Below are 13,828 nucleotides of genomic sequence, written 5' to 3'. Positions count from 1 at the left end.
GCCCTACCCCCCACTCCTTCCCCGTTCGCAGAAAGAACAAGAAGAAGAAGCAGCAGCAGCAGCAGCAGCAGCAGCCGGATATGAATAGGGTTAAGATTAACCTGGTATCAACTTCCGGCTATTAAATTTAATGCCAGCACATTAAAGTTCGTCGGTGAGCGTTAAACACCAAATTTAGACGTTAACAAAAGAAAGCAGAGTTGAAGTTACTTGATCAAAGTGTTGATTTTTATTTTTCTTTGAATCAAGAGTTTTCCAAGCACAACTTAAAAGTACCCTCAACTAATCCCCTACTATTCTTCATTGGCGTCCATGTATATCGTTTTATTCTGAATCAATCTCATCTGGGATCCAAGCCACTTCTACGCCTTTTCCTCGCGTCGTTATAATAGGCAGCATCGCTGAAACAAAACAAAGATAGGGAAGAGGAGTTTATACCGAAAATATCAAATTTACTAAAATTTACTTGTAAAAGGATTAGAAAAAACTAAAGAAAACCAATTTTAGATCAATTTCTGCCTGCGGATGCCCCGACCAGCAAGCCTACAGTGCTAAGGAGCAAGAATTCTAATATTATAGTAATGACTTTTGAATAACACCATTTGAACCGATGTGATTATGTCTTTCCTTTTTTGCCAGTCCTATATCAACTATTATTTAAATATGTCGGCGTAGTTGTTTGAAAAATTTTTCATTCGGCAAACACTTTTTAAATACGTACCGTTAGTTAGAGGCAGCATCACTGAAAGTTTACGGTCCGTTTATAATACAATAATTTATAAACTTAATAGATTGAGCCGAGGCTTAAGGCGAAGCTCCCGTCAATGAAAAACATGACTATGAAAAAAAATCAAAGAAAAATTCAAAATAGAGTTGTGCCTGCGATCAGTTGAAAAGTAGAACAATGTCAGCGGTAAACTTCAAAAAACACGTAACCTCGATGAGTTGACACCTGAGCCCGCGATACCGTCATGTTATACAGGTCAGTGGATATTTTGTTTTGACAGCTGTATATTGACCACAACAAGGAGGTGCAATATCAGGTTGCAGGCTCCCACACTAGCTAGGAAGTGTATCATTTCACATTCGTTTCCCCGTGGTGAGGACGGACCGGCGGGCGGGTAGACGTACGGTCACGCGACTGCCAAAATTTCTTGGATAGGTAACCAGATTTTCTTAGCTATGGTGCTCCTTTCGAGCTCCGCTAAAAATCGTATCATTACAGTTCGGAGATTGCTCTACAGACAAAAGAAAGCGCGAAATTTGAAAACAAAAAACAGCGTTTAAGGCAGCCGGCTTGCTTTGTCCGAAGAAAGTGTTGTTGACCAACTAAAACAAAATGACAACTAAGTAAAACAATAAACAAAAAAAACACCGAGAGAATTAATGGAAAGAAATTGGCCAATGCGAGAAAAGCTAGTCCTAGAATAGAAGACAATGACAACGAAAGTCTCAAAAATTGTTTCAATGTTTTTCATGCCCTAAATTCGTACCAAATATGGATTTTGGCATTTGAAAGAACATGACCACCAGTACTTAACTGTACAAGGCCGATAATTTTGGCAGTAAAGATTGGTGAGAAGCACCCTGGTAGCCGAGCCGACGTTTTGTTTCTCATGTAAACTGTTTGTCCAGTTTTCTATATGATTGTAGGAAGATACCAACATTACGTACTACCAATACCCTGAATCAAGCTGCGTCCTTCTTGCCATTGTAACAGTAAGCATAACCGGGACAATTAAAATAATTATCCAAAAGTTTATATTTCGGTTTTATCACCAATGCAATAAAAACCAATAAATTTATTTGTTGAAACCCTTTTATAAGTCGTTGTCGTTGATCACGCTTAAAACTAGGTAATTTTTTTTGTTTATTTTAAATTATTGTTGTATGCTCGGTATTAAACTTATCATGATAAAAGGCAGCATCCCTGCAACAAGATTATCTAAGACATCGATGAGTCTAATCCAGAAAAGAACTGCTGGGAGCGTGTCCCTACTATCAAAAAAAAAGTGACCCGGTTGAAGCCGTGTCATCAGTCTAGCCAAGCCGACTTAATGTTTTTCATTTAAACTATTCGCCAAGATTTCTATGAAAATGTAGAAAATACCGACATTTTTCTATACGTACTGGTAAAATGAGCATGAATCAAGCTTCTTTGCGTCCTTCTCGTCATAGTATTAATGCGCTTAGGGACGGACCATTAGAAAACTTATTGGGGGGGGGGGGGGGCGGGCGAAGTACAAAAAAATATTCGCGCAAGGGAAATTTAAATGAAAAAAAAATTCATGCACGCCACATAATCCTAAAAAATATTCATGCTATGGCCTAAAAAATATTCATACAAGGAATTTGATACCAAAAAAACGTTCTTGCGGCTCGAAAATTCCCTCCCCCCCCCCCCATAACTTTTCTAATAGTCCGTCCCTTGAGACACGTTTTAATGCGCTCTTAGTACAACTTTATCGCCAGGGGTCCAAAAAGAGCTACTTTGATTGGTCTAAGCGCAGTGAAACGTTTTTGTGTCGCTATCAAGTATGAAAATTTCTTCGTCCCGCGCCAATAAATCCGACAAAGGACGTTTTTGAAAGTCTATGCCCAACCCAGAAAACTATGAAGTCATCGTTGTCTTTGATAGTGTTTCAAACGATGTTATTTTGTGTTTCCTCATATTAAAGTTATCATAATATCAGGCAGCGTCACTGAAAAATAGCTCAGCAGTACGCAATGATGATTCCAACCCAGAAACCCCTGCCCAGAGTTTGACCCTACATTCAAAAAAGGGTAACCCAGCAAGGCGGGTCATGTCACTCTTCTAGCCGAGCTAATTTTCTGTTTCTTTATGTAAACGTTTGGCCTAGTTTTCTATGGAAATCAAAGTTGGCTAGCCCAGAAGAGCTCAGACAGGCGGGTGACCCTTCCACAGAGGACATTAGATTAACAGATCCTAAGAAATATCACTTAAACAGATTTTAAAATACGCTGATACCTTATTGTAACATTACTGACTGTACAGCCAAGGGGTTAAACATTGTAATATTGTTTTGAATGAAGTCAAGTTGTCGTATATATTTATAGTGAGATTTTAAAACTGTGTTTCCTCTGTTTTTGTTGTCATTTATTTCGTCCCGTAACTCTTTAAAAAGTGTTGGTTTAAAGTTAAAGTTAAAAATTTCCATACTGCAAATATTTTTTTTCATATGTACGTACTAGTAATAGCCTCAATCAAGCTTCTTTGCGGCCTTCTTGTCATCGTAATAATAACCAGAATCGCTGAAACATAACCAAGACAATTGTATCATAAACGGAAAGTTACATTTCGTTTTTATTACCAATAAAAACCACTCCATTGATTTTGTTGGAACCATCATTGTACACAGGAGAATATGATGCGCCTAACCCAGAAAACTATAAAGTCATCGTTGTCGTTAATAGTGTTTCAAACGATGTTATTTTGTGCTTTCTCATATTAAAGTTATCAAAATATCAGGCGGCATCAAAAAAGGGTAAACAGGCAAGGCGGATCATGTCACTCTTCTAGCCGAGCCAGCTTTCTGTTTCTGTATCTAAACTGATGTCCAAGTTTTGTATGAAAATGAAAGTTGGCTCGCTCAGAAGAGCTCAGGCAGGCGGATTACCCTTTCATAGAGGTCAATTTTTTTTTTTTAAATTTTATTTTACCATACGTACTAGTAATAGCCTGAATCAAGCTTCTTTGCGTCCTTCTTATCCTTCTTGTCATCGTAATAATAACCAGAATCACTGAAACATAACCAAGACAATTGTATCATAAACGGAAAGTTTATATTTCACTTTTATTTCCAAGAAAAAACACTCCATCTTTTTTGTTGGATTCATCATTGTAGACAGGAGAATATGATGCGCCCAACCCAGAAAACTATAAAGTCATCGTTGTCTTTGATAGTGTTTCAAATTATGTTATTTTGTGTTTCCCCTTATTAAAGTCATAATATTATCAGACAGCGTCAATAAAACATAACTTATTAATAGCCAATGATGATTCCAGCCCAGAAACCCCTGCTCGGAGTTTGACCCTACCATCAAAAAAGGGTAACCCAGCAAGGCGAGTCATATCTCTCTTCAAGCAAAGCAACCTTTCCGTTTCTTAATTTAAAGTTGTGGCCAAGTTTTTAATGGAAATCAAAGTTAGCTTGCCCAGGAGAACTCAGGCAGGCGGTTGACTCTTCCACACAGGTCAACTTTTTTTTTTTTTCTAGATTAAAAGGGCCTGAGATATACCACTTGATGAGATGTACTTTAAAAAAGAAAAAAACGTTTAACTTAATAAATTATTCTAACATTACTGTCTGTACTGCCACGGGGGTAAACATTGTAATTAAAAATAGTCTTGAATAAAGTCAAGTTGTGGTATATATTTCTTTGCTTTTGGTGTTGGTCATTTATTTCCTCTGGTACCTTCTTTAATTGGTTTAAAGTTAAATTTAAAGATTTTAATCCTGCAAATATTTTTTCATATATACGTACTAGTAATAGCCTGAATCAAGCTTCTTTGCGTCCTTTTTGTCATCGTAATAATAACCAGAATCGCTGAAACGTAACCGAGACAATTTTATCATAAACGGAAAGTTTATAAATATTTCGTTTTTATTACCAATAAAAACCACTCCATTTATTTTGTTGGAACCGTTTCTAAGTACAGGAGATGTGTTCAACCCAGAAAACTATTAAGTTTTTGTTGTCGTTGATCATGTTACAAACTAAGTGACTTTTGGTTTCCTTTAAATTTTAGTTGCATTTTCCATATTAAACTTATCATGATAAAAGGGAGCATCGCTGAAAAACATCCAAGGCACTGATGTGTCTAATCCAGAAAACTACTGCTAGGAGCGTGTCCCTACTATCGAGAAACAGTGACCGGCTGAAGGCGTGTCACAAGTCTAGCAAAGCCAATTTCATGTTTTTCATGTAAACTGTTCGCCAAGTTTTCTTTGGAAATGTGGGAAAATACCGACATTTTTTTCTACTTACTAGTAGTAGCCTGAATCAAGCTTCTTTGCGTCCTTCTTGTCATCGTAATAATAACCGGAATCACTGAAACATAACCGTGACAATTGTATCATAAACGGAAAGTTTGTATTTTGCCATTATTACTAAAGGCATTATTAAAGTTATGAAAACAGTATCATAATCTTATTAAAGTTATAATGATATCAGCCAGCACTACTGAAACATAACTTAGTAATAGAAAACTCTTTAATAGAGTTGGTTTAGTGTTAAATTTAAATTTTTTTTATGCTGGAAACATTTTTTCATATATATAAATATATAGTAATAGCCTGAATCAAGCTCCTTTTTGTCCATCTTCTCATCATAATAATAACCAGTATCGCTGACACATAACCGAAACAATGTATCATAAACCGAAAGTTATATTTCGTTTTTTATCACCAATAAAAACCACTCCATATATTTTGTTGGAACCATCATTATAGACGCCAGATGCGCCCAGCCCAAAAACAAATAAAGTTCTCGTTGTCGTTGACAGTGTTTCAAACAATGTTATTTTGTGATTCGTCTTATTAAAGTTACAATAATATCAGGCAGCATCACTGAAACATAACTTAGTAATAGCCAATAATGATTCCAACCCAGAAACCTCAGCTCGGAGTTTGAAGCTACAATCAAAAAAGGGTAACCTGGCAAGGCGAGTCACGTCACTTTTCTAGCCAAGCCAACGTTCTGTTTCTGAATCTAAACTGTTGGCCAAGTTTTAGCTAGTTTTGTATAAAAATGAAAGTTGGCTCGCTCAGAAGAGCTCAGGCAGGCGGATTACCCTTTCACAGAGGTCAATTTTTTTTATTATTTTTTTTAAATTTTATTTTATTTTACCATACGTACTAGTAATAGCCTGAATCAAGCTTCTTTGCCTCCTTCTTGTCCTTCTTGTCATCGTAATAATAACCAGAATCACTGAAACATAACCAAGACAATTGTATCATAAACGGAAAATTTATATTTAACTTTTATTTCCAAGAAAAAACACTCCATTTATTTTGTTGGAATCATCATTGTAGACAGGAGAAGATGATGCGCCCAACCCAGAAAACTATAAAGTCATCGTTGTCTTTGATAGTGTTTCAAACGAAGTTATTTTGTGTTTCCTCTTATTAAAGTTATAATATTATCAGACAGCATCAATGAAGACATATTTTATTAATAGACAATGATTATTCCAACCCAGAAACCCCTGCTCGGAGTTTGACCCTACAATCAAAAAAGGATAACCCAGCAAGGCGAGTCATGTCTCTCTTCGAGCCAAGCCAATTTTCCGTTTCTTAATGTAAACTTTTGGCCAAGTTTTTAATGGAAATCAAAGTTGGCTTGCCCAGGAGAGCTCAGGCAGGCGGGTGACCCCTCTACACAGGTCAACTTTTTTTTTTCTAGAAATATCACTTGAAGAGATTTACTTTTTTAAAAACACATTTAACTTGATAAATTATTCTAACATTACTGTCTGTACAGCCACAGGTGTAAACATTGTAATTAACATAGTTTTGAATAAAGTCAAGTTGTCGTATATATTTCTCTGCTTTTTGTGTTGTTCATTTGTTTCCTCTGGTAACTTCTTTAAATAGAGTTGGTTTAAAGTTAAATTTAAAGATTTCAATCCTGCAAATATTTTTTCATATATACGTACTAGTAATAGCCTGAATCAAGCTTCTTTGCGTCCTTTTTGTCATCGTAATAATAACCAGAATCGCTGAAACATAACCGAGACAATTGTTTTATAAACCGTGCCGGAAAGTTTAAAGTTCGTTTTTTTACCAAAAAAATCACTCCCCTGACTATTTCTTTTGTTGGAAACGATAATATCAGGCATAATATCAGGCAGCATCACTGAAAAATAGCTCAGTAATATGCAATGATGATTCCATTCCAGAAACCCCTGCTCTTAGTTTGAACCTAGATCAAAAAAGGATAACCCGGCAAGGCGGGTTACGTCACTCTTCTACCCGAGCCAACTTTCTCTTTTTCAATGTAAACTTTTGGCCAAAATTTGTATGAAAATCAAAGTTTGCTCGCCCAGGAAAGGCTCAGGCAGGCGGGTGACCCTTTCAAACAGGTCAACTTTTTTTCTAGATTAACAGGGCCTGAGAAATATCACTTTAATAGATTTACTTTTTTAAAGAACGTTGATAAGTTATTCCAACATTACTGTCTGTATAGCCACTAGGTGAAAATTGTAAAATGGTTTTCAATAAAGTCAAGTTGTCGCATATGTTGATAGTGCTTTAAGAGCTGTGTTTCCTCTGTTTTTGTTTGTCGTTCATTTCCTCGACCTGGTAACTTCTTTAAAAAAAAAGTGTTGGTTTAGGGGTAAATTTAAAGATTTCTACACTACAAATATTTTTCCATGCGTACCTGTTAGAGCCTGAATCAAGTTTCTTTGCGTCCTTCTTGTCATCGTAATAATAACCAGAATCGCTGTAACGTAACCGAGACAATTTTATCAAAAACGGTAAGTTTATATTTCGTTTTTATTACCAATAAAAACCACTCCATTTATTTTGTTGGAACCGATTCTAAGTACAGGAGACGTGTTCAACCCAGAAAACTATTAAGTCGTTGTTATCGTTGATCATGTTTCAAACCAAGTGAGTTTTGTTTCTTTTAAATTTTAGTTTCGGCTGCAGGCGTGTCACAAGTCTAGCCAGGCCAATTTCATGTTTTTCGTGTAAACTGTTCGCCAAGTTTTCTTTGGAAATGTAGAAAAAAATACCGACATTTTTTTTTCTACTTACTAGTAATAGCCTGAGTCAAGCTTCTTTGCGTCCTTCTCGTCATCGTAATAATAACCGGAATCACTGAAACATAACCGTGACAATTGCGTCATAAACGGAAAGTTTATATAAGTCAAGTTGTCGTATATATTGATAGTGCTTAAAAAGCTGTGTTTTCTCTTCTTTTGGTGTTGCTCATTTGTTTCTGGTAACTTCTTAAAGTTAAATTTAAAGATTTCAGATCAATCCTGCAAATGTTTTTTTCATATATACGTACTAGTAATATCCTGAATCAAGCTTCTTTGCGTCCTTCTTGTCATCGTAATAATAACCAGAATCGCTGAAACATAACCATGACAATTGTTGACAATTGTATCATAAACGGAAAGTTTATATTTTGCCTTTATTACCAATACAAACCACTTCATTTATTTTGTTGGAACCATCATTGTAGACTGGAGAATATGAGCGCTATCTGGATTGCGCCCAACCCAGTTAACTATAAACTCATCTTTGTCGTTGATAGTGATTCAAACAATGTTATTTTGTGTTTCCTCTCATTAATGCTATAATAATATCAGACAGCATCACTGAAACATAACTTAATAATACACAATGATGATTCCAACCCAGGAACCCCTGCTTGTAGTTTGACTCTACAATAAAAAAGGGTAACCGGGCTAGGCAGGCAACTATTCTAGCCTTCCCAACTTTCTCTTTTTCAATGTAAACTTTTCGCCAAGTTTTGTTTGGAAATCATAGTTGGCTCGCCCAGGAGAACTCAGACAGGTGAGTGAGCCTTTTATAGTGGAGAAGGTTTTGTTGTTGTTGTTGTTGTATATTAACAGTACCTTAGAAATATCAATTAAATATAATTCTTTTTTTTTAACGTTCATATATTATTCTAACATTACTGTCTGCACAGCCTGCGGGTAAAAATTTTAATATGGTTTTGAGTAACGTCAAATTGTCGTATTTATTGATGGCGCTTTAAAAGCTGTTCCTTTTTTTATTCGTGGTCATTTAGTTCCTCCCGTAACTTGAGGGATGTTGTTTTTGTTGTCAAAAGATAAAAATTTTATGCTGCAAACATATTTCCATACGTACTAGTAATAGCCTGAATCAAGCTTCTTTGCGTCCCGCTTTAAAGAGACAGCATCACTGAAACATAACCAAGAAAATTGGAGCCATTTTAGAGGATAATATGTGCTTTAATAATACTTAACAAAAATAAATCAAAACAACACAAAACACAGACTTTTTAACTGTTTGGAACCAATATGTAAGACAGGAGATGAGTTCTACCCATAAAATCATCGACCCATTTCTTGTTTAACAATATTTAATTGAATATTTCATTGTCGTCATTGTTACTGTTTTTTGTTTTGTTTGTTTTTGGAAAGTAGTCAAGAGTTCGGTCGATAAACACTACTTGGCATATATTTGATATATGATGGCTATCTGGCAGAATGGAAAAATAAATGATTTTAAAATAAGAGAAAGCTTTCTGTACAGTAAATTATAATTACTATATTTAGTGCTTTCTCGATGGCTATGCTATGGCTAATTAACCTTATTCAGACCTGGGACGGGCTTCTGAGGTGCCCCCTCACGAAAAAGTTGAATAACTTCAAAACTGTTCAAGCTATGACCACAAAACTCAGCAAATTTTCCTAAAAAAAATGTCTGGGAAAATTTAGCGTCGTCGTGACGTGTACGTCAACGTTGATGTTACCATGGCAACCAAGTTTTTGCATTTTTTCTATTAAAATATTTGTATTCTCTTTTAAATTTTTGAATTATTATGTTATACTTAGTTTAGTATTATTTTATCAAATTTTTGATAACTGTTTTTTTTAATACAGTCTTTTTGGTGACTAACTTGAGAAAAAAAAACGTTAATTCAAAATGACCAAAATGGCAGATGCCGAGTTAAGTTTTCAACAGTGTTCATTTCCCTCGGAATTTCATAACTTACCGATATTTTTGCAAAATTTTACATCACGATTACCTCGATTAATACGGTTTCTAAGTGAAATGGAAAAAAAATATATATTTTAAGTAATTCAAAATGGCGGATCTAATTTTGTTCATTATGTATGCAATAAATGATGTCATCTTGACATCACTGCTATTTTAAAAAAGATAGGAAATGTTTTAACTTTTTAATATTATTAGACACCTTATTGTTTAAAGTTTTCGTCTTCGCTTTGTATGACTGCATTGAGGGGAATTTGGATTTTGGGTCATGAATCAAATTAAGCCTAATTTGCAAATGACGAATACATTATTAAGCGTAATTTTTGGTGATCATATCTCGTATCATGATCGGTTTTGAAGTTTTAGATTAAAGAGGGGGCCTCCAAGGGCCTACCCTTCCCCCCCCCCCCCGGTAGGGGGAGAAATGGGAAGAAAATTTTTCTTCTTGTAGTTATATATTTTTTGGGGCTGATGTGATTCTCCATTTCCTTTTCTTGCAGTAAGAGAATAAATGTTATTATTGTTCACTCAAAATATTTCTCCGTTTCTGATTGGGTAAAAGCACACGCATAATTCACCATAACCAGCTACTGTTGACCAACTCTGGAAGAATGTTGCGTTTAATAAACCGATGACGTCAAAACTGCAGCACAGTTGCAGGTTAATGCACTGTTAACCCAGAAGACCTGGGGACGGATTGAGTTGTTTTTGGTTGTGAAAAGAAAAATGGCGTAACAGTTGGCGGAACATTTTACCCGTTTCACGACGAACTATTGTCTAAAAACACACCAAGAAGATAATTCGACGGACAACATCTGCTATTTGGAGTATAATTGCAGACCTGAACAGCCCTTCATCTTCCAAATATGCACTATCGAGGTGAAGTTAACATCGACGAAGGTAAGCATGTTATAGCTTGTTTTTAAACCAGGAGTTATTTTGATTGAATAATAAAGCAATTAATGAATTCGTCTTTCGTGGGCTGTAAAGAATTATGCAGATCTTAGAGGGTATAATCCACCTAGGCCTTCGGCCTCGCTGGATAACACCCTCCTCGATCTGCATAATTTTTCATATCCTACTCGGCCTCATTCATCAATAAATATTTTTATTCATTCAAAATATTTCCCCAATTCTGATTGGCTAACAGCACACGCATAATTCACCATAACCAGTTACTGATCACCAAATTGGACGAATTTTGTGTTTAACGAGGAAATGACGCAGTCCGCAACATGTTAAGGCACCTTTACCGAGAAGACCTGGGGATGAGGTTGAGTTGTTTTGGTTGTGAAAAAAATGGCGGACAATTCACTCGTTTTAAGAGTGAGAACTACAGCTGAAACTAGGCGAAATGATAGCTAAAAACATGCAAAAACAGCGGCCTCAGTGGATAACACCCTCCGCAATCTGCTTAATTCTTCATAGCCTACTCAGCCTCATTCATTAATTGCTAAATAATATATGCCATTCTGCCCTTCATTTCGATTACTCTTTCAACCCATTTTATCTCACATCATTTGTCGGAAATTATGAGAAATTTCCAACAATCTTTCGTTTTTCGTGAAATCAGTATTACCATGAAACGGTAAATAACCCAAAGCATTTGAAAGAATGAAAAGTGGACATTTTGGGGATGAAGACCATGGAGTGAAAGTCCGCCATCATTATCTAATAATAGAGTGCTCAAACCTTTCCTGTAGGAAGGAGACGGCCAACAGCAACAGCAGAAAAGCAAGAACGAGTCGTGACATGATTGAACCTTCCTGAAAAACATAAATACGTATAAATAAGTTGGTGTTAGTGAAAAGCAACTCTTGGATATCTCTGCCTTTGTAAAGAGCATAAAGGTAGCATTTAAAATACAATGAAAGGGTTTCATTCAAAGCACAGTGTGGTTCTTCGGTGACAATATTAGTTCTAACAAAAAGTGAGTATGTTGGAAATGAACCTGTCGTCCATGTAACAGTGATGTAAGATGTCTTGCCATAACATCTTTGAGTTAGCGACTTAAAGAAGTGGCTCCTATTACGTTTAACTGCACGTAGTGGAGCACGCTAAGACGTTTTAAATCCTGATTTTCGCTATTAAAAAAAAGGGAAAATGGAAGAAGCCTTTGTCCCAGGGTCGAAAAAATAAGCACTGAATGGTTAACAGTTTTAAAGCCCTTTAACGAAGGTTGATGCAGGGCCTGCTCATAAACCTAAGTAGTACTGAGCAATTAATTCTTCATTTCTAATGGTCTCTGGCAGAACTCTCAATTCCCTCTCCCTAAATATTAACTTCTAAAAATTTCCCGGTTTTCACCCCGTAAAACTGATCCTTTTTGTAGCCTACGACGAGAACTTTTGGAAAAAAAATGACGGATGCAAATCTACAGTCTTCCAAAAAAGCTGTTTTCGTACCTAAGCGTGTTTGCAGTTTTTTAAATAACAAACATAAAGGTTGTTGTAACGTTACCATCGGGCAATGGCCATGAACACGACAGATAAAATCAAATCTTGCTTCAAACAATTTAAAACTTACTTATCCGTTCTCGGTGGACTTTATCTAAATGAGCTTCCACAGAGACTGATTCAGTATGGGACGCAACTTTCTGAGCAATTAATTCTTCATATATATTTATTATTATTAGCTTCGCCAAAAAAAAACAAACAAACAAACAAACAGAAAGAACATCGGCAGGGACACCGCAACAGCTGTGGCCAATTACAGCGGGCAGCCATGGTCTATGGTAGAGCTTTCAATTCCCTCTCCCTAAATATTAACAAGTAAAACTTTCCTTCTTTTAGCCCCTTAAAACTGATCCCTTCTGTAGCCTACCACGAGAACTTGGGGAAAAATGAACTTTACAAATCTACAGTCCTCCAGTCCTTGCCAGCTTTTCAAATAACAACACAAAGGTTGTTGTAACGTTACCACCCGGCAATGCCCATGAACACAACAGATAAAATAAGATTTTCCTTAAACACTTTAAAACTCACCTATCCGTTCTCGGTGGACTTTCTCAAAATGAGCTTAAGCGGAGACTGATGCAGGAAGTAACTTTCTCCAAGTTACTCTGATTCTGGTTTATGGCCTTTTTCTTGGTCGTATGTATACACAACTGAGAACTCTCTTTATTACCATTTAAGGTGAGCTCCTCCCCTCCGAGCATGAAATGGAATGATTGATTTAGTTGTTTATGGATGGTTTAAGCGCTTTCAGCTCTCTCAATTCACTTAGCTGTATTGTGTTGCTATGATAAAACAAGTATTTCGCCTAAAATTCATATTTAAAAAAAAGAAAAGAAATAATGAAATATCTTTGATTCTCATCTTTCCTTAGTAAAGTGTAATCTTCGGAACTACATTTTGTAACTTGTCAACTTCACTTTGGTTGAATTATGATCAGCTTAGCTAATATTTTTGTGTCCGTTCTTGGTATCTTAGTTATATGCTAGTTCACCTAACCGAGGGTAACTGATTAATTCATCTAATTAATTTAATCTAATTAATTTATCTGGTTCTATCACTTTCAGCTCTCTAAATTCAGGTAGCTGTATTGTGTTGCTATGATAATACAAAAACGCTCTTAATTTCGGTGTTAAGTCAAGTGATTAATTCTAGACAAAAGAGTATTTACTCGCTAAAGGTTTTTCACTTCGTACTTTATCGACGGTCGAGTATTCTTCAGGGTATTTACTTTTTATATCGTGCTCGTCGATTTGTTTCTGAATTGTTTAGTTCGCGTGTTAGCGACGACTGGAGATCCGACTGCGGTCGCATACAAAAACGCGTGCGTGCGAGACATCAACTTGCTCCCCAAAAGACACGTGGTGTGGCGTGATTCTGTGGGTGTTAAGAGTTCTGGGTCAGGGCTAAAATCAGAATGCGCGGATATTTTTTATCAGAGCCTGATCTCTGGTTGTTACTCCATACTGACGAGTCCCAAAGAGGGCGAAACAGCTGTCTATGCCTACAATCCCGCTCTGTTTTGAGTTCTTTCGGTGTCGTGTTGATGTCTTGCAGAGTTAATCTTCACGTAGTACGATTAGCATTGCAGTATTCTGCTTGCAGAATTTAATATGTCTAAATTACACGAAA

At 36.2% G+C, this 13,828-nt stretch overlaps 1 protein-coding gene and 1 long non-coding RNA gene across 3 annotated transcripts; both read right to left on the bottom strand.

Annotated features, from left to right (window-relative positions):
* Positions 1 to 206: 206 nt before the first annotated feature.
* On the bottom strand, positions 207 to 12,880 carry LOC140921931 (uncharacterized). 2 transcript variants are annotated; one of them, XM_073371946.1, is made up of 7 exons: positions 12,728 to 12,880; positions 11,436 to 11,509; positions 8,871 to 8,924; positions 8,041 to 8,103; positions 7,785 to 7,847; positions 7,405 to 7,467; positions 5,859 to 5,952 (listed from the first exon to the last, which is right to left on the bottom strand). In XM_073371946.1, exons 2-7 carry the CDS (start codon positions 11,495 to 11,497, stop codon positions 5,880 to 5,882), a joined length of 378 nt encoding a protein of 125 aa, XP_073228047.1. In that variant the 5' UTR covers positions 11,498 to 11,509; positions 12,728 to 12,880; the 3' UTR covers positions 5,859 to 5,879. The 2 variants fall into 2 exon arrangements, 1 of the variants encoding a protein (XP_073228047.1); XR_012164043.1 differs by lacking the exons at positions 5,859 to 5,952; positions 7,405 to 7,467; positions 7,785 to 7,847; ... (2 more) ...; positions 11,436 to 11,509; positions 12,728 to 12,880 and adding exons at positions 207 to 401; positions 722 to 742; positions 5,011 to 5,106.
* LOC140921934 (uncharacterized) lies at positions 2,478 to 4,572 on the bottom strand. The gene is made up of 3 exons (XR_012164045.1): positions 4,507 to 4,572; positions 3,691 to 3,762; positions 2,478 to 3,273 (listed from the first exon to the last, which is right to left on the bottom strand). It is a non-coding gene; the product is annotated as an uncharacterized lncRNA (long non-coding RNA).
* Positions 12,881 to 13,828: the final 948 nt, after the last annotated feature.

The sequence above is a fragment of the Porites lutea genome, chromosome 12, assembly GCF_958299795.1.
Source record: "Porites lutea chromosome 12, jaPorLute2.1, whole genome shotgun sequence".
Taxonomy (NCBI): domain Eukaryota; kingdom Metazoa; phylum Cnidaria; class Anthozoa; order Scleractinia; family Poritidae; genus Porites; species Porites lutea.
This window is presented reverse-complemented; position numbering and strand designations above follow the sequence as displayed.

Coding starts and splice junctions, on each gene's coding strand:
- LOC140921931 (XM_073371946.1), bottom strand. CDS start 11,497: ATGTCACGACTCGTTCTTGCTTTTCTGCTGTTGCTGTTGGCCGTCTCC. Junction 7,848..8,040: donor CTTGATTCAGGATATTACTA/GTACGTATATAT, acceptor GTTATGTTTCAG/TGATTCCGGTTATTATTACG. Junction 5,953..7,404: donor CTTGATTCAGGCTCTAACAG/GTACGCATGGAA, acceptor GTTATGTTTCAG/TGATTCTGGTTATTATTACG.